The sequence below is a fragment of the Gambusia affinis genome, linkage group LG01 (genome assembly GCF_019740435.1).
Source record: "Gambusia affinis linkage group LG01, SWU_Gaff_1.0, whole genome shotgun sequence".
In the NCBI taxonomy this organism is placed as follows: domain Eukaryota; kingdom Metazoa; phylum Chordata; class Actinopteri; order Cyprinodontiformes; family Poeciliidae; genus Gambusia; species Gambusia affinis.
The window spans coordinates 18,746,887-18,772,381 of NC_057868.1; the positions used below are offsets into that span (position 1 = coordinate 18,746,887).

General features: G+C 37.8%; 1 protein-coding gene across 1 annotated transcript in view; it reads left to right on the top strand.

The window, feature by feature from the left end:
* LOC122826602 (copine-9-like) overlaps nucleotides 1-25,495 on the top strand; it is an 87,340-nt gene that overhangs the window by 20,986 nt on the left and 40,859 nt on the right. Inside the window, exons 3-6 of the mRNA XM_044108713.1 lie at nucleotides 2,145-2,191; nucleotides 10,216-10,319; nucleotides 12,603-12,641; nucleotides 14,115-14,195. Of these exons, the coding sequence (XP_043964648.1) occupies nucleotides 2,145-2,191; nucleotides 10,216-10,319; nucleotides 12,603-12,641; nucleotides 14,115-14,195 (271 nt within the window). The remainder of the gene's footprint in view (nucleotides 1-2,144; nucleotides 2,192-10,215; nucleotides 10,320-12,602; nucleotides 12,642-14,114; nucleotides 14,196-25,495) is intronic.

A 25,495-nucleotide genomic window follows, 5' to 3' on the forward strand; every position in this document is an offset into this window, starting at 1 on the left:
GATCTACACAAGGAGGAGGTAATTCAGCCATTTCATTCCAGTGTTTTGTACTTGTGAGACATCTAAAAACCCAGCGGCCCTCCAGGACTGGAGTTTGAGACCCCTGGTTTAGAGGGACAGGGAATTGACTTGTCGCTTAGCTGCCATGTAGCTCAGCAGCTCTGCTCCTTCCTTTTTCTGTCACTTTCCATAAAGTGCGCAGTCAGTCAGTCAGGTCCTCTAGACCTTAACTCAAATGAATCTGAGTCTTCCTTCAGCCTCTACTGCCCCAAACTCTTGATGCACCATGCTGTTAAATTTTGTGGTTTTGTTTTGGAGGGTAGGAAATTGACAGACTACACCTTTTGTTTTTACTTATCTTCCCCTTTGTTCAATTAAAATGTGAACATGCAAGTCACGAACTGATTAGCCTGTACTAATCAGATTTACAAAACCAATTTAATCTGCAGCTACCCGCATGGTTACCAACGTGACAAAAAATAGATTGTTTTCTTGTGAAAGCACCGGCCAAAAAGATCTTCTGCCTGCTCCCCTTATCTTTTTCATTGCTCCTCTCTTAATTGCTCATTAGGACAGTAAGATTTTGTTTTAATCACCTTCTAATTTAGACGATCTAAAGTTCATTGGAGCTAATGTCCAAACTTCAGGCAGATAGTGGCTGATGGTGCCTAGACACAAATAACATTACTTGCCTAGGCTGAATGCACAACACATTAAAGCTTTTAATGAATGTTTTCTTTTATTTTTTTTTTGTTTGTTTGTTTAAGCTCTTCACTTAGATGCTTTTAAATCATGCATAAACTTTAACAAAAAAAAGCATGCAATGTTTCTCTTCATTGTATTTTGCTAGAACAATGCTTCCTGGCAGTGGTGGGTTGCTGCAAATTGAAAAGCTAGTTGCGCTAACCCTAAAGTGCTACAGAGACATGGTGTTTAGCGGAAGTTAATGCTAAAGAGCTCATTTCAACCCAAACTAAATCTGCCTTGAAACAGTATAAAGCACCAATGCAGTTCTGAGATGATAATTTACGTTTTATAATCCCTCATATCTTCATATCTGGTTCTCTACTGTCTGTGTTTGATTTTATTTCCCCCCTCTATGTTTCTAGTCTGAAATAAAGTTATTGAGAAAAAAAAGGTGAGATTTAGAATTTTCTACTGAAAGCCTACAAGACTAAAAAAGTAAATTAGTGCTTTAGAATGTATCTGAAAAAAGAGAATTTAGGGAGCGCTAAGTGTGCTAACCGTTTCACAAGGTAGCTAAACCAAAAAAATAAGCTCCATTGTTACCAGTGTTAGTGAAAGTGTCCCCACCACTGCTTCTTCGTTACAAATCTTAGAACCTTTGAAGGTTGTTTAATTTCTTTTTCAATCAGGGATCTCAACCTGAATCACAGAAGGTCACTTTAGAGCCTGAGCAGGACTTGGTAAAAGTCGATACCATTTGATTCCGCTGTACCAGAGGTACCAGAAGCTTAAACAAGAGTCAAAAGCAGAATGAGCTGTTTAACATTGACACATTTTTTTTGTTTTCATGAGAACAACCTCAGTACTCACCCATACTTCTCAATCCACAAATGCAGTTTCCATAGAGATGTGGTTAGGGGGAAATAAACCGACTTTCAGACATAAAAGGTTCATTAGCGCTTGACATTGTTATTTAAGACAAAGCAAAGCAAAAAAAAAAAATGAACAGGTACAAATGTTCTAACTTTTTCCTTTAATTTACATCCTGATCATGTTTAATTTTGTCCAAACGGTTCCAACTTATTTTTGAAGTTATTCAAATTATTAGGTAGCAGCAAATCTGTGAAGAAGTCTTATTGATTCTGCTCTGTTCTGCTGGTTCACCTGAAGTTTAATAATTTTGGATCCAGTATGTTCTCATATTTACCACAAGTGTCTTCAGTGGGAGGTTAGAAAACTAATTTCCTTAAAGGGTGCTGGTTCGACTTTTAATAAAGAATTGTTTGCTCACCTCCAGCAACAACGAATGTAATGAAATTGGAATTGAGAGGCAATGTTTTGATATCTGCCAGGTGCTGCAGGTGCCAACATACAGAAAACAAATGGGCTTTGTTGCCTGAACTGTTTTTATTTTAATCCCCATTTTCACCTCTCTCTTCTTTCTGCTTGTCTTCCAGTGGTGGTGTTGTATGTGCAAGGTGTGGGAACCAAAGAGTGGAGGGAGGTAAGTTGAGAAACCTAAAATTAATATCTAATATCAGAGAATGCTTTCTGTGTATAAATTATGCAAGGGAGAAGGGTTACTAAAACAAGAGTCCAGAAGTTGCATCTTAAACTGACAGCTTTCCAACTTTGGGCAAAACAAGCAACAAATTCCTGTAATACCTCGTCCATTCTGGTGAAGTAAAACCAAATGTTGACCAATTCCAAACATAAAGGACATACTGATTTTATTGCGCTACGCCAAATTAACTGCTGTCATGACTGAAGGGAAGAAGAAAGATATAGCTGTATTGCACTCACAAATAAAATCTTCCCTTTGACTTGTAGCTACTTGAAGCCAGAATCAGGATCATGTTCGGTCGATTTATTCAACTTCTGTGATTTTCTTCATTTTCGTCGCTTATGTGTCACACATTTTTATGTTTAGGCTGAGTTTGATTTTTCTTAGCGGTCTGAAATCCAAAGTTGACTACATTGGGTTATTGAAAGCATTGAGGGTTTTTTTTCTTTTTTTATTATTGCTGATCCACTCCCCACAAGGAACCCCATGACTTTCTATTCCACTTCGAAGGTCCTAATCAGAAACCCGGTACAAACTGTGCCACAATTAGAGGAGTAAACAACTTGTCACCAGCTGTACACACTATGATATTCTACCTTGGCAAATGCTGTACAATTAGAGGTCCAAGCTTGTGGAGACAAAGGCTGCATCTAATGGAGCATTGAACTCCGTTCAAATAAATAAGTAGATAGATAAATAAAGGAGTTGCTTTTTCTGAGAGCAACATTTTTTGTTTTATGAATTTAAACACATACAGAAAACAACCTTGCGCCATTCCTGTGTGCTTTATCACAAGTTAACTAATCTGTGAAGGTTAATAGTTTTAGGACAATACCTTTAAAAAACCATGAACATTTGAAATTATCTTATACTTACTAAGTATAAGATAAGTGTTCCTCAAATTCATCATGTTTCTTTGAGGTAAATCAAAGGTGAAATAGGTAAAACACTTGGTGGTGACAGAGATGAGAAGCAAATATGTATCTCTCATTAAAGAGTTTTCAAAGCAATGTGAAACTTCTACACTCACAAACAACCTTCTGAGGCTTATTTGTACTGCTCATGTTTATTTGCACTGAATATTTCTTGTGTTGTGGTGACGCAAAAGACAGCAATTCAAATGAACCATCTAATCCACTTTGGTGATTTTTGGAAGAGGTGACAGAAAGAGCTTGGCCATGACAGACGCTTGGCGTTCTAGATCAAATCATTCTTTAACATTGACTCCTAGATAAACAAACAAGACAAATGTGTATCCAAAATCAGTGTAAATCTTTTTGTTTTTGATATTAATTCATTACTAAATTGAATACAAATCATGACTGAATACAGAGCTTCCCCCCGTGTATAATGAGCCTGGAGGGCCACTGAGCTTTACTTGTCTGCCCAGCAGACGAAGCCTTGTTTGCTTAATTTGAATAGAGTTTTAATACATCAGTATCAGTGATAATAAAAGCTGATTAAGTCAGATTTATGGTTGATGCATTGAGCTGGGCATGAGGGGGTGCTGTCCCCCACCGGCCCGTTGGCCTCACACCCTATTATGAGTTTTCGTAACTTTTAACATTTTTTGACCCAAAAACATGGACTGCCCCAGTTCCCTCCAGTACTCAGGCCCCCACAGATGAACAGTTTTGTAATGTTGAAGACTACAGGCAAATCTGTGTGTGGGATGTAAAACTCTTAGCAAAAAAAACAAACAAAACACTGCATCATTCTCTAGAAAATCTTTTATGTTTTTTTTAGGTACTTTCACTTAGGTTCCTTATTTGCTGTAGTTGATGTGACCACAACTGATGAAAACTGATGATCAAACTAGCATCTTTCAACATAAAAATTAAATATGTCATTTTGTCTGCTGTTTCAAATAGTAATTAAATTTTAGAAAAGCAATCAGAGAATCTATCTTATGAAATTAGATTCTAAAGATAATGGCAAGCATATATATTTATACAACTTAATTTCAACTAGCTACAAAATCCTTTTCTACTGGTCTGTACACTGTTTGACATTGGTTACCAGTATAACTATTAATCTGACATTGACAACAATAACCATCAATCATTGCTGCACAACAAAGGGAGTCAAACCTGAAGTAGACAATTCAGGGGTGAAAAAAAATAAAAAAAATAAATAAATAAATAATAATATTGTATTGGTCGTTACAACTCACAAACGTGGGTCTTATATTTGTCACAATTATTTCCTCACCTTCCCTTCAGCGACGCTGCTTTTTGTTTACAGTGTAATGTTCCAGAATGCCTCGCCATTTTTTCATTGTTGCAGCTGCTGGTACATCAGAACTCATGACACATAAAGCAGTGGTGTTTGGTGCTGTGTGAATAGAATTGCCTTGTTTACCTCAGTCATTACGTAATTTGATCTCTGCATAATTATTCGGAGTCTGGGTTTAATTGGTTTTATTTTATTGGTGATTTACAATTGACACATATGACACATGACACATGACACATGTCTTTCGATACTAAACTAATGCCAGATTTCCATACACATCCTGGCCCTGCTTTCACCTAGGGTTTTATCGCGCCGGGCGTTTTTGTGAATACAGCCAACAACTCGACATGTTTCAGCTCGGGACCGTTCTGGTCTCCAACCACACCGTTTGTTTGCTGCAGGGGTTCTGCTGGAGCAAAGCCCTCTCCTCCACAGCACTCTGTGGCAGGTGCTTTATGATGCTGTTTCTTTCCAGTTTTCTCTCTGGCACTCAGCAGTTCTTTATGTGCTTACAGCCCCCCTCCCCCAATCCTCCAATCACTCTCATCTCTCAAACTTTCCTTGTCAAGTTTTGTGCAAAGGATTGGAAAAAATCTGAGAGTAGGGGGTGAAGGTAGTCAACCTAAGTCAAACTTGAAGCACGAAGTTTTCTTTGACTCTGTAAGTAAAATGTTGAACTTAACAGCATCTCTAAAAAAGCACCATTGACCACTGCATCTTCAAACAGTGGCTGCATCTACATTACAAATGTGTGCAAATCTTTGGCAGTATTCTGCTAATGTAAAAAAACCCACAATTTTACAATTGCAGTATTTCCATTAAATTAGAAATGCACTTAAAATCATACGTGTTTAAGTTAATTCATGCGATGTCATTAAAAAAACATGCTTCACCACCAGACTGCATCTACTTCCTGACGTTTTTTTCTCCGTGGTTTTTTCACCAGTAGTAACATCCTGTTGTTCACCACATGACTTGTGTGACGCCATAGAAATGTTTCTATTGCAGTTTTTCTGAAAGAAACGAATTTTGATATGAATGAAAAAAAAGAAAACAGCCTCATCCTAGAGGCAAAACCTTTTATGGATAAATGAGTTTTTTGAAATTGTTGTATTTCTATTGGGCAAATTTAAATTGGTAGCTAGTGATGGGCTATCTGAAGCCAGGCTTTGAAACTGTTAGGGTATGTCGTAAACATGTAATAATTTATTTTAATATATGAATGCTTCAATACATCAAGGTTAACAATGTTGAAATGCTGAAATAAAAACCTATTTTGTTTAAATATGCCAAATTGTTGTTTTTTTTTTTTTATTGAACTTTATTTTATTTCAAATATCCCCTTTCCTGTTGTGCCTGCAAATGTATAAAATTCACTTATCAATAACTCTGATCGATATTTTCTTGATCAGAATCAACTTTGATTCGCCAAGTTTGTGCACACAATTTTATCTGCTACTGCTTTAAAAAATATATTTAATGGCTCTTACCCACAACAATTTGCAAAAGAAAATTAGAACCACTGGAAAAAACGAGAAAAAAAAAACAAAAAAAAAACGTATTCTGGCTTTATTCTGAGAAGACTCAGTTCTCGGTAGAGGGATGCACTGAGGGTCGTAAGGTTTGGAGTCAAACCACAAACAGCTGTGTTGTACTTGTGTGTGCTTTACCTCTATGCCACCTCACACACTCCTGCTTTTACTTGCTGATGTTCTGTCCTTGCTTTCATTTCAGCTGCTATGTTTTTGTTCTTGACTGGCTCCGTAGCAACGTCTCTTTACCCGTAACTTTTTCCTCAGTGTTAAGACTTCCATCAGGGTTATATTTACAAAAGACCGTTGACCATGACTACCCACAATCAAATGGTTATAAGAAGATGGTAAAGAAAACATCTGAAATCGGTTTGAAATCCAATGAAAACCTCATAGAAGCAAACTCAAAGGCATTGTTTAAAGGAGAATGCTGTCGGGGAAGTTGTTGATATTTTTTAATGCTGATTGGGGAATATCTCCACATTTAGAGTTTAGATGAGAAAGCCAAGGCCCCTTGAATCTGCTGTAGTTGTCATGCCAGGGCACTGTGTGGCGCTGTGATTTTAGCATGTTGTCAAAACACATGTGCAATTTGTTCCCAAAGGGTTCAGTTCTGGGACCGCTATGAAAATTGTGTTCTGTTTGTTTTACCCTAAGTGACAGACAACTTTCACTTTTTGCTGTCGTTTGCAAACTGGACGTCTTTCTTTAGAAAACCACTTTAAGTTGTGCATCTAAATTGATTTAAACTTCCCTTTTCTCCAAAATAAAAAAAGTAAAAAGTGACTTCTTAAATTATCAGAAAAAACTGTATATTTAGTTTATTGTTTAAAAATAAAAAATTCTTAGAAATATTTTGGACCTGAGAGTACTTTTGACTTGACAGTTTTGACACACATAACAAAACGTGTGGACGGCACTGCCGTAAGACTTCCTACTCAAACAAAATGATCAAACTTTTATTTCTTATTCACCTTTTTTTTTTACTTTGTTTTGAGAAATTTCACGAAGTATATTTCTGGTTTGGCTGGATGTTAGCAACATAGTATATTAAAAGCTAATAGTTAGTTACAACAAATATCCACACAACCAATGGCATTAATAAAGTACATTAGTGTGTTATATTAGATCAGTTTAATTTATTTAAGTGATATTTGAGTGAATCATAATTACTTTTCTTTTGTAATGTAGGTGTGGGCAATCGGCTCTATCAGCAAACGGCGTTTAGCAATGTGTGTAAGCAAATGTTTTGGGAAAAGATGAAATGATTTGCCCATCTTCCAGGGCCGTTCATGAGCAAGTATGTTCCTATCAAATCACACCCACTGACTCTTGAAAGCTCTACAAGGACGACTCTCAACGCGCTCTGCCACTGAGCATCAGGTCTTACTGCTGTCGACACATGCTTTGATTTCAAGCTTTTATGTTTATGTAACAGTTCCTTTAGCTAAATCTCAAACTTTTCCATTCAGTGAATGTGACAGGCTTCTGCGAGAGCCTCAGTTGAATTTTAATAGAGACCACGTAATCATTTCATAGAATCAGTTCATAGATGTCTCTTCTGCACACATCAGTACGACACCCTCATCAAGAAAATCCTTAAATTATATTTTATTTGGAATAAATCTTTTCATAAAGTATTAGAGAAAAACATTAAAGCTTAATTTTTTGTGACATGTTTTCATTCGACTGCGTTATCAAATTTGGCACAGAGAAATTTTTAAGCTTACTGTATTCAAAGTTGTAAAAGAAAAAAAATAAAATAAATAAATTATATATACACATAAGGTTTTTGGGATAAGCAGTAAATCAATTGTCTGTTGTCTCTCTTTCTACCAAAAACTGAATGATAAAAGTCGTCTGTGTGGTGCTTTGGCCTCAACTAGCCCTTTTTTGAAGGACAGTTTTGTTCATGCCACCAGTTATTATGTTAAGGGGCGAGTAACTTTTCATACAAGGTCAGACTGGTTTGAGGAGGTTTTTTTCTCCTAATGAGTGAAATTCTCAAACAACCGTGTTAAATGGTATAGAACACTAAGTTATATGATGTTGGCCAAAGAGGGTAATAAAAAGTTTTACCAACAATGCCAATAATTGCTCCATTCATAATTTCTTCAAAAAAAGAGATTTAATGAAATTTTTAGGAACAATGTTAACATTAGAATTTGTTGCTGCTAAATCTTTGCCAATTTGCCAAATGTGCCACTAATAATGTTTGGCACTGCGCTATTGAGTGAGTGAATTAAAAAAATACCAAAAGTTGAGTGCTTAAATTTTTCTATCACATGTCTCAAAGTTTTTGCTGGTTCTGTTGTATTCAACATATTGTTGCATTTTCCTTCTCCCAAGCAAGGTAAGGACTGTACATATACACATATAGTTGGATGAAAAAGTCATAAATATTTCAAATCACCAAACAAACATTACCATTGGATAAAAATAGCCTGTGTGCATATAAGAAACAATTTTCTAATTATTATTTCATTCATTAAGGGAAAAAATCTATCCAAACCAACCTGATCCTCTGGGGGAAAGTAATTGCCTCCCATGTTCAATCATGCATTAAATATATGATAACTACATTGTTAGAAAGCTGGGCTCAATTTCACAAGTAAACCCAGGCATGATTATTGCCTGACTTGCACATATGATAAAACATGTAAATAGAACTTCTCCGATGACTGAAATATCCCCAAAAACAACTCATCATCTAAAAAACCCCAAAGAAAAACAGTAGAAAAATTAAGTTACTAAGTTGAAAAGGGCTAGAGGGTCATTTCTATGACTTTTCAAATTAAATGTAAGGGCCATAATCTACAACTGGAGAAGACGGTGGTAAACATTTCCAGGAGACAAAAATTCAGCTAAGGTCAGTGCTCAAGATTTACCAGTAAGGAAGAGAAATGGGGCTAAACTGGCCTCCATGGGAGAGTTGCAAGGCTAAAATCACTGCTGACCAACATAAACATTATGGGTGTCTCACATTTATCTAAAAAATATCTTGATGATCCCCAGGACTTTTGGGAAAGTATTCTGAATGACTCAAATATACCAAGACGCAGCTTTAGAGTGATGTAAACAAAGACTGGACTTAAATCCATTTGAGATATTGTAGTATGACCTTACACACTTGTACTCAAAAAATCTACATGTCTGAATTAAAACTTATCTAAAGAGAAAAGTGGGACAAATTTCCTCAGTGGTGATGTTGAAGACATGCTATATAAGCAAAACCCTTGAGGTCAGTATCTATTTCCACGGGTGACACAGAGTCAGGTTGATGTTTAATCATCTGAAATATTTGACAACAACAAAAACTGAAGAGGCTTTTTCAAAGCACTGTACACAGTTTTCACTCTCATTACTTTACCGATACGGTACATGCCTTAGGTTGGCAAGTAAAAAAACTCTTGAATCAGTCCAGTGTACACAGCCAATACCAGTAACCAATACATGCTTTTCAGACAGCCATAAATACCTTCAGACAACTAAGGCATTTCCAATGGTGACAAATCCATTCCCTAATTTGCAACAACAAGGCGCCGATTAACCAATCTTGTCTCTGAAATTATTAACCAAACTGGCCCCACAAGGCCAAAAATAGAAACAACGCAAACAAACATCATGGGACTTTCCAGTCGGGATCGATGCGGCGAGTACTTCTGAGGTCTGATGCACCTCCCTGCTCAGTTTTGGTAATGGATAGGCTGGGGACACAGTTGATAGCACGGATTATGTGCGCCGGCCTCTGAAGACACGAGTCAAGGTATTGAAGCTGCGGTGAGGCAGTTCCAAAATCAATAGCTCATTACACGGTGCTGTCAGGCCAGACCTGTGAAGGCAAGGCCGCAACCCACCGGAGGATTAGCGGTGTGATTGTCAGGCTGATAGAAAGACGCCATGGCGCTGGAGGGAAGATGGGAGCAGGCCTTGCTGGGCACACAATGCGGGGGGGGAGATGATCACCCCGATGTACCTACCCTGATTTCTCTGGGGTCAGAGACTTTAGCACAGACTCCTTGGCATTATGCAGTGTAGTCCCATATCAGTACAATAGATTTTGTACCCGCAGATTTTATAATAAAGGTTTTTTTCTTTATCCAGTTCTTTAACTATCTTGTCCTCTGTCTGTATAATGTAAAATATCAACGGTTGAATCAATGCTGATAATAATTGAACTCTTCTGTCTTTTGCAAGTTTGGCAGGACAGAAGTTATCGACAACACCCGAAATCCTGATTTTGTCAGGAAGTTTGTGCTGGATTTCTTCTTTGAAGAGAAGCAGAATCTAAGGTTTGATGTGTAAGTATTTACTTTTTAAAAAAGAATTCTCACCTTGAAAACTAGATAAAGGTACAATAATATTATTAATAAATAGTAATATTAATGCTATAGAGTGAAAACTAAGGTCCTGACTGAAATCTGCGGAGGGCACTAAAAATTAGGGTGATGGCTGGACGACCTTCCAACCTTAAAGATTCTGAACTCATGACCAAAGATTAGTGATCAAAATAACACTTCTTGTCAGTACTTGCATGAAGTGGTTTTAATACTCATAAGGCCAATACGTTTTTGTTTTTTTTGTTTTTTTATTCACAGTTGCTCAGCTGGCAGAAAGTAGACTACAACATGTCTTTTTTCTTGAATAAGATACAATTAGGTTAGATTTTTTATTTTTAAAAGTCATGTTGGTAAAACTAAAGGAGCTTATTAATCTTATTAGATGAATGCTGTTTTAGAACTATAGTTGGAGAGACATGATGACATAACGTCTGTTAACTCGCTAATCAAACCTTGGGTTGCTCTTTAAGGAGCAGAGTAGCATAAAAGTACAATATTACATGGAGTACAGTTTTTAAAACTTATATCAAATTTTGTGGTTCTTTTATTTAATTCTGTGTTTAAGTCTTTGTGTCAAAATCAAAGTATACATTGAATGTTGCAGATAACATCATATTAGCTGTAATAATTAACATGTTAGGTTATTTAGCAGTAGAGGGAATATGTTTTAGATACACTATGTGACACTGTGTTTAAAAGTCAAACTCAAAATATAAGCAAACAAATTATGTTATAGACTTTTACTGTTGTACAAGAAAACATTTTATATTCTGTTATCACCTCATATTTTGTAAGGCCCATGGCCTTCGTAGCACTTGAACCTACAGCTAAAAAAAACAGCTCAAAGATTAGAAAACCTAATGCTGATGAAGGTCTGCTGTTGGACAATATTCTGGTTTCTCAGTCAACTGTAGTCACAATGGAGAAAGAAAGGTGGACAGAGTGAATGCTCTCCATTGGACTGAAATATAAACATACCAGTTAAGAATAAACAATTAGCTAGCATTCAGACCCGACGAGAGCCATGACAAACGCTGAAGTAGCAGCCATCTGACCTTTGTCTTAACGTTGAAAACAGATTTTGTTTGTTGAAAGTAATACAGGCATGTTACAAAGCTCTCTGTTTGCATTTGCACCCTAGCAAGCAAATTAGCCTATAGCATTTTTTTTAGTGGAACCACAATAAAGACTTATGCAAGGATTCTGGTTCCAGACCTCTCAGGTCTTCTGGTTCTGGTTCTGCTCTGCATACCCAGAACCAGAACCAAACGAGGAGAAGCGGCATTCAGCATCTATGCACCACAAATCTGGAACAAACTTCCAGAAAACTGTAAAACAGCTGAAACACTGACTTCCTTTAAATCTCGACTAAAAACCCACCTGTTTAGAATTGTATTTGAAACGTAATCAATTACAAATTTATTGATGGAATCTGACTTAATGTCATGTTTTGATTGTTGATTCTATGTTGCATTGTGTTTTTGTGTTTGATTTGATGTAAAGCACTTTGAAATGCCTTGCTGCTGAAATGTGCTATACAAATAAAATTTGATTGATTGATTGATTGATTGATTGATTCAGTGTTGTCATAAATGTCAAATTCTAAAAATCCTGTATTTGTGGCTATAGCTACTGGAGGCCATCACAGTTATTAGTAAAGTAGGTTTAGGCTAACTGCTAACATAGTCCGGATATGTTTAAGATATTTTCAGCAAAAAACAATGAAAAAAATCTCACCTAAAAGCACCAGACGAACCAAGATGTTCAGAGACTGGGAAAAAATGAATAGTGGTAATAAAACTACATTTAATCAGCATGGAGCTACAGGTGAAGGTTTGCGTTGATTTGAAGGTGGATTGGAATGAGTCATACGGCTGCATTCAGTTTGGTGAATTTTTGTAAAAACACGTCTATCCTCTATACTGACGGCAGTGCTGATCTGAAAACAAGAATACTGTAGTACTGGACATGTACTAGCCATGTTCCCAAATGGTTTAAACTTTCTTTTATTTACCGGGGAGAATTTTTTTTCTTTACTTAGTGAGAAATTTATCCTTGACGTGTGACTGAAAGAAGTCAAAAGAAAAGTATAATTTCCTGCTAGAAATACCAAATATCAACTTTAAGTAGCAATATCTTGGTTTAGATGTCAAAATGTCACTTTCAATATAATGTACCATAATTCACAAATTTTTAGTTTAGTTTTCTTTGAAGTGTCCTCAAATTTTGATTTGTGCCTTGCAGGTACAACGTGGACTCTAGAAGCTGTAACATATCCAAACACGTGAGTACAGCATGTGAAACTAGCCTGAAATCAAAAGACATGGGAAGTGATCTTATTATTCAGAGAATTATGTTCTGTTAAAGTTTGTTTGCAGTGAATAAGACAGGATAGGGATTCCATAGGAATTTCTTTTTAATTTATTGTTACAAATATGCCCCTTGACCCTTTGTCCGCCTTTTTCCTTATTTGTCTTTTCTCCTTCCAAAATGACTCACTTTGTGGAGCAGAAGGTGAGTAAATTTGCTTTCAGATTTTTCACATCATGACTCATTGCACTCTGTCCATTTACATTTTCATTTGTCATCATGTAATTTTGTGACGTGAGTCATTTACTGTGGTTTATATTGAATTTTCTCCCATTCTTTCATTTTACCCGTCTAATCGTGGACAAACGCAGACACCCGGAACGCTTCTCCTGTTGTGTTGCACCACATTTTGTCTGTCTGCATTTTCTCAGTGGCTCAGGTAAAAGCAACTTTCAGAACCGCACTTCAAAGCGGCTTTTGTGGTTTCTAGACTTGTGTACTACGGCACATCGTGCGTGTCGGGTCGTTCACAGAGGCCACACACACGTTTGTTTTGCTGGGACTCACACCTACGGTGGACCTCGTGCCCACGCAACGCAAATATCAGCGCTCTGCTCTTGATGCTGTGCGGTGTGTTTTTATTGCGCCACATTGACTCTACTTGTTATGTTGCCACATTCTCTATTATTTTTCCAAATGTGGCAAGGTTATAAACATAGAAATCTCTTCCTCGCTGACCCTTTCTATCCTGTTTTGATGACATTTGCTAAAAATTCCAACAGGCAGCTGAATTATGCAGCTCTGTAACATCTTGACATCGTGGGGTTAATGCATGCATGCCTCAATATACTGTGAAATTAAACTGTAAAGGTAATGTTCAATTTAAAATTGCCCTTCACTAAAGATGAGATTGAACTTTAATGGCTTTAATATCGCCATAACAATCCCCATCAATTTTACACTTGTTCATAATTGCTGCTGAGCTTTTTATCTCTAGAATTATCCCCATGGTGTTAACGAGATGCTCTCCTCTTCCTCACCTTCTTAGAAATACCGACAATGTGTCAACAATGGTCATTATTTATTCATTATTGTAGAAGTAGGGGGAAAAAAGACGAGTACATTTCCGCCAAAATACTCAGAAATTTTTAGATTTATCTCAGAAAGGTTTTAGAAAGAACAAGAGAATTATATCTGAGCTTGGAAAGTCAAAAAATTGATAATTTAAAACAACTGTGAAAAGACAAAAATTTTGACTTGAGACTCAAATTTTCACGTTCCATTCTGTGTGCTAGCTTATGTAGATCTATGATCTGAAGTCTCAATAATTAAGTAAAGGAGGTTGTGGTTGCAATGTGACAAAATGTGAAAAAGTTAGAGATGTATGCTTGCTTTTTCTGCTTATATACACAAGTACGTTTTCTTTTTGATACTTTTTCCTCATGCCAAGGACTTTTTGGGCCAGACGTTCTGTACACTTGGAGAAATAATCGGGTCAACAGGAGGACGGCTGGAAAGGACCCTGTCGTAAGTCCCATGGGGAAATCCTCGCTTTAGTTTTTTTGTCTGAGTGTTTTGTACATTTATTTTGAATACTAATTATGTGAATATAGAATTGTTCAGTCACTCAAACTGTAATGAATCACCCATTTGTCTTTTGTTCCATATCTATATTGGTTACCAATACACTTCACTAGAAGCTTGTTTTTTGTTTTTGTTTTGTTTTTTTGTTTTTTTTTTACGCTTGAACCAAATTAAATAGTCTCATCTGTTATGATATTGGACTATTGTGCAATACTTTTCTCTTGCCTTCTATGATGTGTTATTTTTTCTGATACACCAAAATATGTTTTTTTAAAAGAAAGAATTAATAAATGGTGTAACCTTAATATATTTTTTTCATTCTGGATATAAATGTGAGCAGATTGCACTTTCAACTCTTGAGATTGCATTTTGCATTGTCCAGAAACAAAAGCTGGAATACGGAGAAAAGTGAAGGCAGGAAGGTCAGAAAATGCATCTGAACTCATTTTATCTTTTAATATGAAGAGGAGGCTGTTACCTTTACACCATGGATTTTGGCTTTCAGGCTTCCTCAACTAAAATGTGAAGGAGAATATTATTCACAAGTCATAAATCAGTAGCCGCTGCTGTTTTGCCCAAAGGATTGAAAATGACGTGGTTTCATATTTGATTTGCCTTGGTGACTCTTAAAGAGTTCGTCACCAAATGTCACAAAAACAACTGTCTTGAAATTCATATTTTTCATAAAAGACCCTCATCAAGAAATGATAAAAACGTAATTTTGTTAAATACCTTTTTAAATGAGTGAAAGTAGTCAGAGAGATTTTTCTTTATGAAGTAACTGATAATATGTCTGAGCGCTGCTGGCTGGAGGAGTTTTGAGTTTGGTTAAAATATTTTCCAGTTATGAATTGAGTACAGTCGTTTCATCTAACTGGGATTTTATTTTGTCTCCCTTTCAATCTAATACCATTCAAATTAATTATAGCTTTTAAATAGACGGCTTAATCAGTAAATCCATTTTGAGTTTCACCTGAATTCTGCCTCATACTGTCACAGAATAGTGGCAGTTTTATAAAAAGATTCATTTTTGTATAAGTTACTGCAGCTTTAATGCGCTGAAGAAATACAAAGGATGAAAAGCATGACAGATTTGATTGAGACGCCTTAAGTATTTCTATGACATTCTCGAATGACTTATTCTAAAAGGACAAGGAGCGCTTTATTGGGTTGGAAGTTTTGGTCCTCCAATATTAAGGTGGGATTTGGAAAGCTACAAGCTGACATTTCCTCCGAACAAAGGTCTTATCACATAAAAAAAGTTCATCGCACACTCGTTATCACCAGAAAGACCTTGTTATACGTTTTTTTAAAGTGCCCCAGTCTGTTGTAAGAAAAAGCTCTAGAGTTTTAGTCAATGATTTCCTTAGGACGCCATTAATTTTGGAATATTAAAAAACAACAACAGCAAGCAGTGCAGACGAATCGTTCCTGTTTTAGTTTCCATATAATAGTTATTCATTTTTTGCCACACTCTAGCCAGAAGTGGCTAGGTCACATTTATTAGATGTGATTTGCCAAAACAAAGTAATGAAAACAAAACCTTTTCTACGAGAAATATCTGAAAACTGTGAAGTGTTTTATTCATGAACATTAGTGAGCAAACTGTATTAGAAAGACAAAAGACCTGAAGCAGGCAAGTCAGGGAGAAGGTTGTGGAGAAGTTTCTAGCAGAGTTTGGTTATTAAACAGAATCCCAAGAAATCTCACAAAGTCTCAGAGCAATGTTCACTCCATCATCATCCAGCACAACTGCACACCTACCTGGACCCCTAACATACACTCAGAGGAGGGAGGGGAAGCTCTGCCTTCTTTAGGCGATATGTAGAGAAGCAATTTTCAGCATCAAAGCTTAAACGCTCATTTTATTTCAGACATCACATAATGGAGGGATCACTCTAAATCGGCGGGAAAACCCTGGAACTATACATAGCCTCATAGAAGGAACTCAGTGTTACTGCCTTCTGCTCAGGCAGGTGGCTGACCAGAAATCTGCCACTGTCAGAATGGAGACAGCCTCTGTCAGACTCTAATGCTGCCTACTTTGCTGTTAAAACAAGGGGATAGAAAGCCATACTTAAAGTTAACTTTTATTTGAATAAAATCTGGAAATGTGTACGGCCTTCATCAGCAAAGTAAAAAGAAGTTCTCTTTATATTGTGTCATGCTGATGAAAGACCCAAATTGTTATTTGCAGCATGATTTGCATATCAATTACTATCAATTGTTTTTGATTGCTTCTTTGTGTAGCATTCTGCTCATCATAACTGATATCAAGAGGACAAACGAGTTAAAGTTGCATCAAGCTGCTGATTAGATTTTATTGCTTTGTAATTCATGCATGTGTTCAGCATGCACTCAAATCTCAAAGCAAGACTTTTTTCATGCCTGATGGTCCAGTAGACCTGGTTGAACTGGGGACCAAAATTGACTGCACTGTGTCAAACAAATCAAACCCTTTGGAAAACCTGTTCCTGCTACAGAATGAGCCACTTAAGGAAATGACACAACAACCTCTGAAGAAGACATGAGTGGAACTTCCTCCTTCACAAAATGTATAGAAAAGTGGAGTGGCCTCAGATTCTAGTGGTTGTAGGATTTCTCTTTTGTCTTTGGTAAAAATCCACAAGCCATTTCTCTAGTGCGAGAGACATTTGTTGTATTTACCCATAATGCCTTGTGCTCTAACTTGCTTCCCATTTTTGAAGCTGTCTCCAGGTTTTAGGCAAACTTTTGTGGTTCGAATCAGAGTTTGATTCCACATTCACATCTCCACAAACGGTGGTGTTTGCTTAGTCTGTTTCTAGGCAAACGGACTAGAGCTCAATTAAGAGTGACAAGATGAAAGCATCTGTTGAAGGAAAATCAAAAGAAGTTAAAAGTTAAATTTTTTCTCCACGTTGTAGAGGTTACACAGCAAACCTGGAACAGAAGGTTCTCTGGTGTGAGGATATCAAAATTGAATGTTTTAGCTGGCGTGTATGTAAAACCACTGGCCTGGTAAAACCAGCTTCATATAGAGGGTCTGGACCCTCGGCTATTGAGAAATAATTGTTTTCTGTAGGCATGCAGACAGTGTTGAAGTTTGAAACAATTGCATCAGATTTTACCAATTGCTCAAGTCTGAATTAATATTGCAGCGTGATTGTGAAAGAAGCTACTTTACGAAGCTTACTGGACATTGTGCGCGCTGTACACCACCATTCCCCACTGCAAAGAACAAACATCTTTGCCAGCAATAAAATGTCTTCAACTTTCCATCACTCCGACTGTCTGGAAGCGTGGCCAACACAGACTGCATGGCTTCGCTGACTTCCTCGGCTGTACTTCCAAAAACTACAACTATAAGCAGACGATTGTAAAACGGTGCAGAAAAACAACGTCATTGTTTTCAACTCCTCCTTCTGTTCGCTGACTGGCCCAGTTGAATTTCAGCTGGAGAAATCCCAGATGGAGGACTGAAGGGAGATGGGAATCGAGTGGAAGGCAAAAACCAGGCTGACTGGGAAGTTGATAAGAATTGATAAAAGATGGATGACAATACTGGAAGGCTGCAAAAGACTTGAGACTAGGAAAGTGATTCACCTTCTAGGACTAAGAGCCCAAAATACAACCAGGGCTACAATGGAATGGTGTAGAGCAAAGCATATTCATGTGTTAGAATGGCCTACTCAAAGTTTAGCTCTCAGTCCAGATGAGTAGAATCTTTGACAAACATCCTGAGAAATCCCAAAAAATATAACAAACACTTTCAACCCAGTCTGACTGAGCTTGAGCTATTTTGCAAACAAGAATGGACAAAAATTTCAATCTGATAAAAAAGCAGGCCGCTCTGCTCTGTGTGGCTCTTTTTCTTGTTCTTAGTGAATCCTCCTCTCACTGAGGTTCACTCACTGCTAAACATTACAATTTAATTAGATTCTCATTTGCGTTGAGACTGACGCTAGCATTCCCATCTACATCCCCTCCGGTTGTCACACAGCTTCGCAGATCAATGTGGGTAGATACAGTGAGATTCATCTCAACACATAAACACAGAGTTCCACACTCAGCTGCTCTCACCAACATCAGACTAACACCACATTGCTTTACATTCATTTTCCTTTTAGCTTCAGACCATGACCACTGTGTTACACTTTACAAAAACATTTCTAAAGCAAGAGACACAGCATGAGCATGTTGGAATGTATGTGAGTCGGAGTCTTGTGTGTGTGATACAGTAAAGAGTTGCAGAGATCTAACACAAAGACAAAAAAGGATCTCTGCTCTGCTGTCATTATGCTTTCCTGTTGACAGCAGTAAGTAGCTCATTGTCGCTTCAGTGCTTGTTAGGTCTTCAAAGCCCAAAAGAAGCGGGTATGCACAAACTAACTTTAATGTTATGTTTCGAAGAAAGAAACATGAAGTTGGTGGGTAATGTTTAAAATCCAATAATGGACTTCTAAGTACATAAAAATGCTCAAAAAGTTTAAAAATAACAAAGAGGATATGTTGGTGTAGCTTCTCAGTCGTCCACCAAAAATTTTCAGAGATTGAAATGACCCATTGGGAGATCTTGTCATTTTAATTTGTTTAATTTGCTTGTTAAGTTTTGGTAATGGGTTGGAGGTTTCAGGCTGCGAAGTACAGAAATTTTGATACGACTATATTTTTCCAAATCCCGTTTCCCATGTTAAAATTAATTCACTGTGGCTTAAAAAAAAAAGAATCACTCAAAATACTCACTACCAGTTATTGCAAGCACTTGATGCCAGTTGGTGTTGCCATGGATGGCACAAGTTATTATGTTAAGGAGGCGATTACTTGTTCCACACAGGGCCAGTTTGGTTTAGATATTGGTTAGGGAGGCAAAACCTTCCCACAGAAACAGACTGAACAGTTGGTTTCCTGACAGCCTGTGCGAGGCAGGAACTAAAACGAGAGAAATAACAGCCTAGAAATAAAAAAAAGAGGAAACAATAAGAGACCAGCAGAGCCCAATCGCTATTCTTGTCATATGGTCAGCATCTCTGAAGGCTGCCTACAGGGAATAGACAGCTGTCTGCTTCTCCACATACATCAGATGCAGCAGAAGCCCACAGGGGGAGAAGTAAGGGGATGATGGGAGATGAAGGCAAACGGGGGAGAGGTGGGAGACAGAGAGGGGACGTCTCTGGGTGACGGAAAGCATGATCAGTCAGGAAGGAAGCAGAGTGAGGAGAAATACCCTAGCTAAAGGAAGAGTTGGCAGAGGACAAACTTCACCAGACAGGTTCGTATCTGCTGCCTAGGCTGAAAGCAGTGGAGAAACCAATTAGACGCACACAAAAACCAGTATTTATTTTAAAAAAACAACAACTTTAAAACATGCAGTCATTATTAGATATTTCTCTCCCTGTGCCGTCACCGATCACTGGGACATAATTCCTCCAGCTTCCCCACGATGGTGGATGTTTGTGTTTTTTTATAGGTCAACAGTTTTAGAAATGGACGAACCGAGCACTCCTTTCCCCCACTTTACCTGTGTGTTGCCATGGCAACCCAAGGAGGCTATCAGCAGAGGCGGCAAAAGTGTAACAGTGATCTGAAATATACACCCATTAGTGAAAAAAATATAGTATGAAAAACAATAAAGAAATGAACGAGGGGCCGAGCCGTCCTGGAGGTTATTTTTGAAACCGATGTTTGTATAGAGAAACCCCCCAACCTTGGGTACACCAAATACACCCACGCAATCGATGTGTGTCCTTGTTTAGGAAGTACAGCAATGCCAAGCATGAGCTGTAACTTTAAATGTACCAATTATTAACTCTTACAGATGAGTAATGAAAAAAAAAAAACCCAAAAAACAGATGAATCAATCATTCCTTAATGCAATCAGGAATGAAAAAATGAGGCCCATCCATTAACAGTCCCGCCCACTGCCAGGTTTCCACAGCTAGATTGATGATGTGGGCTCTTAAAGCATTGCCTGTTTTGTTTGGGATGGCAAGAAGTTGTGTTTTTCTGGATTTTCACTGCAAAACAAAGGTTAACACATTGGCACCGGGTGTCGGAGGCCAAGGTGTGTGATTGGGGGCATTTAGCGGGATGCCCTCTGCTCACGAGCGCGAGCCACAGACAAAGATCAGCGGGTAAAAATAGAACGAAAACAACCGTAATGAATGAAAAGACTGTCAGCCAGACAGAATAACACATTTTCTGCTCTGTGAGCGGTCGCAAAAAAACACTGGGCAGACGGAAGCAACTGTTTTGCTGCCATGACTGATAAGCTGCAAGCAGAGTTGCCTGATGCTCTGATGAAAGGCAATCGATTTTTCAGATTGATGCAACCGTTTGGTTTATTTAAAATGTCTGCTATCATACCACAGTGCCTTGGGAAAGTTTTTATTTTTTAATTGTGTTATGTAACAAGTAGAAACTTCGATGTATTTCATGGTGATTTCCTGGGATAGACCAATAGAGAACTCATGTTGTGATTAGGATGGAAAATGATGCTTGTTCAAATATTCTTACAAGTACAAAACAAAAATCTCTGCTATGCAAATTGAAGCTGACATTTTTGACCATTTGTAAATTACAGACTGAGTGGACAGCCTCTGTGCATATCAAGTCATGCCACCTGATTCTACATTGAAGTTCTGAACTGTGACCTTCAGTGTAGCAGTTGAATATTCACCTGGCCACTATAGACCAGGGGTCGGCAACCCGCGGCTCCAGAGCCGCATGCGGCTCTTTAGCGCTGCCCTAGTGGCTCTTACAAAAATGTTTGAAAGTGGAAAAAGATGTGGGTAGGAAGTATATTTTTTGTTTTAATATGGTTTCTGTAGGAGGACAAACATGACACATTCTTTCCAATACTATAAAAATGTGTAGAATAAATATTAAATTTCAACATTTATGTCAACGAAGATTTACAGCAAAGCCTGTGACATATGACGTATGGTGGGCCATGGATAGCAAAGGGGAAAAGAAGGAAAATACCTGAGGAGAGATTCTACAATTCTTGGACCGAATCATTTGCATTCATTGCCATTGCAGAAGGATTACCTGAATGTTTGCTCTATAGCGAGGGTTAGTGTGGAAAGACATTTCCAGAGAAGGCGCTACATTAGCTGCCTCGTTAAGATTAAAGATACATCTTACATGCTCGATGTTGAGAAGCTGTCCAGTGATGTCTGTAAACTAGGGGTTGAACGACTACATATTTTTTAAGGTCGACTACATCATGATAATAGTCGAGTCGATGTCGACTAGTCGCGGTGACGTCATAGTGACGTAAGCGTAAAAACCCTTCACAACTACTTGGAGGCTTTATTAGCTATTTTCACGGCAAATATTGACCCCCCGCCCGCCCCCTCCCACACACACACACACACACTCCCCTTCTCCTGCTTTTACTAAGTCTATTATGGAGAATTAAAAGAGCAATAAACAGATCATTCTTCGTGAGCAGCAGGGAAACGTTTGTTGCACAAAGTCGGGTCTGACTTTTTTTTTCTAAACACCGGCTGATGCTGATGATCTCTGGATAGTTACTATAGGAGTCAAATGATCACACTGACTACATGGTGCTTTTGGAACATCACAAGCCAAACTTGTTATGAACGGATCCCGTTTGGTTACAGCTGAATTCAACGAAACCACCTGCTTCTCCTCCGCCCGATGCATAAGCTCTGCTGACTCAGCAGATTGAACGATTTAAGATATTTTCTAGTCAACGCCAACATGATAAAAGTCGAGTCGATGTCGAGTTGACTAGTCGTATGACGCCATAGCAACGCAAGACGCAGAGCGAGTAACGTACAGGCACGGAAAAATGCATTTACACAGAACAGCAACAAGTGAAACAACAAAACATCGGGTTAGTTTATGATAAATAATAAGTTGCTGAAACCAACATTCAAAGGAAATGCACATCTTTTAGATGGCATTACCACAGATCTTTATTTAATCAGCAACATAACATCATAATGTATTAGTTAGATCGTCCGTGACAAAGACACTCGTGAGCCGCTAAGTGACATCCTTAGCGGGAAGGGGGCGAGTTTTAGACGGCTCGTGGTTTGTAGTTGACTGCAGCTGCAACTCCATCTCCTTTTAAAAACACTGTAAAACCACAAATATGCATCCATCTACATATCATTTAAACTAATGTATTAACTTATTTTTCTTGTGTCTTGTGACGTTTACTGTGCTGTCAGATCAGCACAGGCTGTCACCACCGGCAATCACATGACTGCGACTAGTCGACATGAAATGTAAAAACTCGCGAGACGTCCTAGAGTCGACTAGTCGACTAAGTGGTTCAACCCCTACTGTAAACAGAAGTCACATTAAATACGTAAGAACACAATCCTGCCAAAAGCACATATATTTAATAACAAAGTGGTTGTTCTTATAAATTGATTAGTAATTTTTTCTCACACACACACACACACGCCCCTACACACCGGTACACTGAGCACTACTGCCATCGACCCTTCCCCAGAGGTCATGAGAATCATCCTATGGTGGCGTTTGAATTGTAGCTTCCAGACCTTCTTAGAGGTTGGAACCAAAACAAAATGTCATAAAGACGGGATTAACAGATGATGATGGAATGTTTATTGTTTTTTTCTGTTTGTTTTTTTGGGGGGTGGGGACACATCACTCTTTGTCATAAAGGTGCCTATTTATCTCTCTAACATTAGATGGATTGTGTTTAGTTAAAAAAGTTTGAATTTAAAAAAATAAATAAAGCATTGGGCACTTTTCAGTTTTTGCATTTATACAAACAAAATGTAGTACTACGCTTCATTTCTGCCCCACTTCACATTGTGTTCCACCGTAAGCTGGTTTGTCACATAAAATCCCAAACAAGACAAAATTTGTGCTTGGAACAAGACAATGTATGAAATTATTTATAGGGTGTTAATCTTTTTCCAATTCACTTTGTACTGTATGCCATGCCAGGAAATCAATTGAACCTTGTAGGTTTTAATGAAATACCTTTTTCATGCTTTGTTCTTTTAGTATCTGTAAGATATCAGCTTTGTAAATCAATGCAAGCTGATGTTTCTTTCAGTTTAATTAACCCACTAACATCTACAGGGATGGCAGTGCTGATCTGTCAGTTGGTTAGACTTAGTTTAATAATTCCTGAGTGGATTGCGCCTGCTTGAGCCTTTCATGATGATAAAAACCTCAACCCCTTTCGTCTTTTGATCCTTCTTATAAAACTGCATTGGCTTTCTCATTAATGCGATGTAAAGCATAAACTGATACAAACCCAGCACACTTTGTTCCTAATATTTGTCTGAAGATCACTAAATATGAGAGAAAGTTGTGATCATAGGTTTTATGCTTTAATCATGGGTATCAATGGGCTTTTGCTTGGCGAGCAAGAAGACCTTGTTTCTTGGCAAAGTGCAATGCAGTTATAAACAGCATTAGTCTAACCTATTATCATGGATTTTATGGATTATAAAGAACTGCAAACAGTCATTCTTTGAATGTGCAGCATTAAGTGTTCACATATACTAAAATCAAAAGGTGTTTCAATCAAAAGCATCTTAACAGACGAGTTACATGTTAACATAGAACCTTCTTTGATATCACAGCACAATTCTTGATCCATTGAACTTGTGAGTTTGTGGAAAGTTTCTGCTTGAATTTCTTTGCAGGATGTCAGAAAACCTTCCCAGAGCTGCTGTTTGATATGAACTACATTTTACCCTCAGATCTCCTGCTTGAGGAAACTCCAAAGGTTCTCAATAGGTTTGAGGTCAGAGGTCAGAGGAGGATGGTGACCACACCATGAGTTTCTCCCCTTTCATGCCCATAGCAGCCAATGACACAGTGGGATTCCTTGCAGCATGAGATGGTGGATTGTCATGCATGAAGATGATTTTGCTACTGAAGGTTCGGTTCTTCTTTTTGAACCATGACAGAAAGTGATCAGTCAGAAAGTCCATATACTTTACAAAGGTCATTTTCACACCTTCAGGGACTCTGAAGGGGTCGACCAATGATTCTCTCCCCATGATTTCGGCCCAAAAAATGACTCCACCACCTCCTTGCTGACGTCACAGCCATGTCGGGACGTGGTGGCCATCCACCACCAATGTTCATCTGGACCATCCAGGGTTGGACAGCAGTCATCAGTGAACAAGTCTGTTTGAAAATTAATCCTCATGTACAGCTGGTCCCACTGAGACCGTTTCTGCTTGTGAGCTCTGGTTAGTGGTGGCCGATTTGCAGGTTCATGCGTCGCAAGCCTCTGGAGGATCCTCCATCTTGAGGCTCCAGCAGCTTCAAATAACTGTTTGCTGCTTTGTAAAGGCATTTTAACAGCTGCTCTCAAGATCCGCTGAATTTGTCAAACAGAAACCTTCCTCATTGTGTCTTTATCTGTACAAACCCATCTTTGTTCTGAATCAGCCATAAATCTCTTCACGGTACAATAACGCTTCAGTTTTGTTTAATATCTAATGTTTTCATATCTTGCCATACAGCACTACACTATCTGATGATTTTTGTCAACAGAGAGATCCTTTCTCTTTCCCATATTGCTTGAAACCTGTGGCCTGCTTAATAATGTGGAACATCCTTCTTAAGTAGATTTCCTTTAATTGAGCTCACCAGACAAACTAATCAACAAGCTCTCTGAAATTAATTATAGTGATTCAAAGAGCCCTGACACACAATACCATCTAGAAATTTAGTAGCACAACAGATTTAATATTTATGACACTTTAATCCAATTTGGAACACAGTATATATATATATATATATATATATATATATATATATATATATATATAGGGTAGCCTTGAATATAATATTGAATCCTTCAAATGGCCTCAGTCTTTATATAACTTTGAGAATCCCTGCTTAAATGTCATATATATGTTGACTGGTGTGAAACAAAACTCAATTCTCAATACTAGAGCCCAACATTCATCATAACATTGATAAAGTAAATAGTGAAGTAGTGAAGTGAAGTATATATATATATATCATTAACATAAAACCATTTAGTAGTCTGCAAATGCAATGATGCTCTCTCCAACATATATAAAAAGAATCAAACAAGAAATAAAAATCACTTTTCCAATAAGGGTAAAGGTATCAACGTTGATCCATAATGTCACATCACATTCACTCATTGCATCAGAAGATTTTTGAGTGATTGTATTTTTTGGTTTTAGGGATTTATGTCCAAGTGACAGAAGCACCCTTTGGATGAAGTCAAAGGTGTACTTCAGTTGTTGAGGGTACTC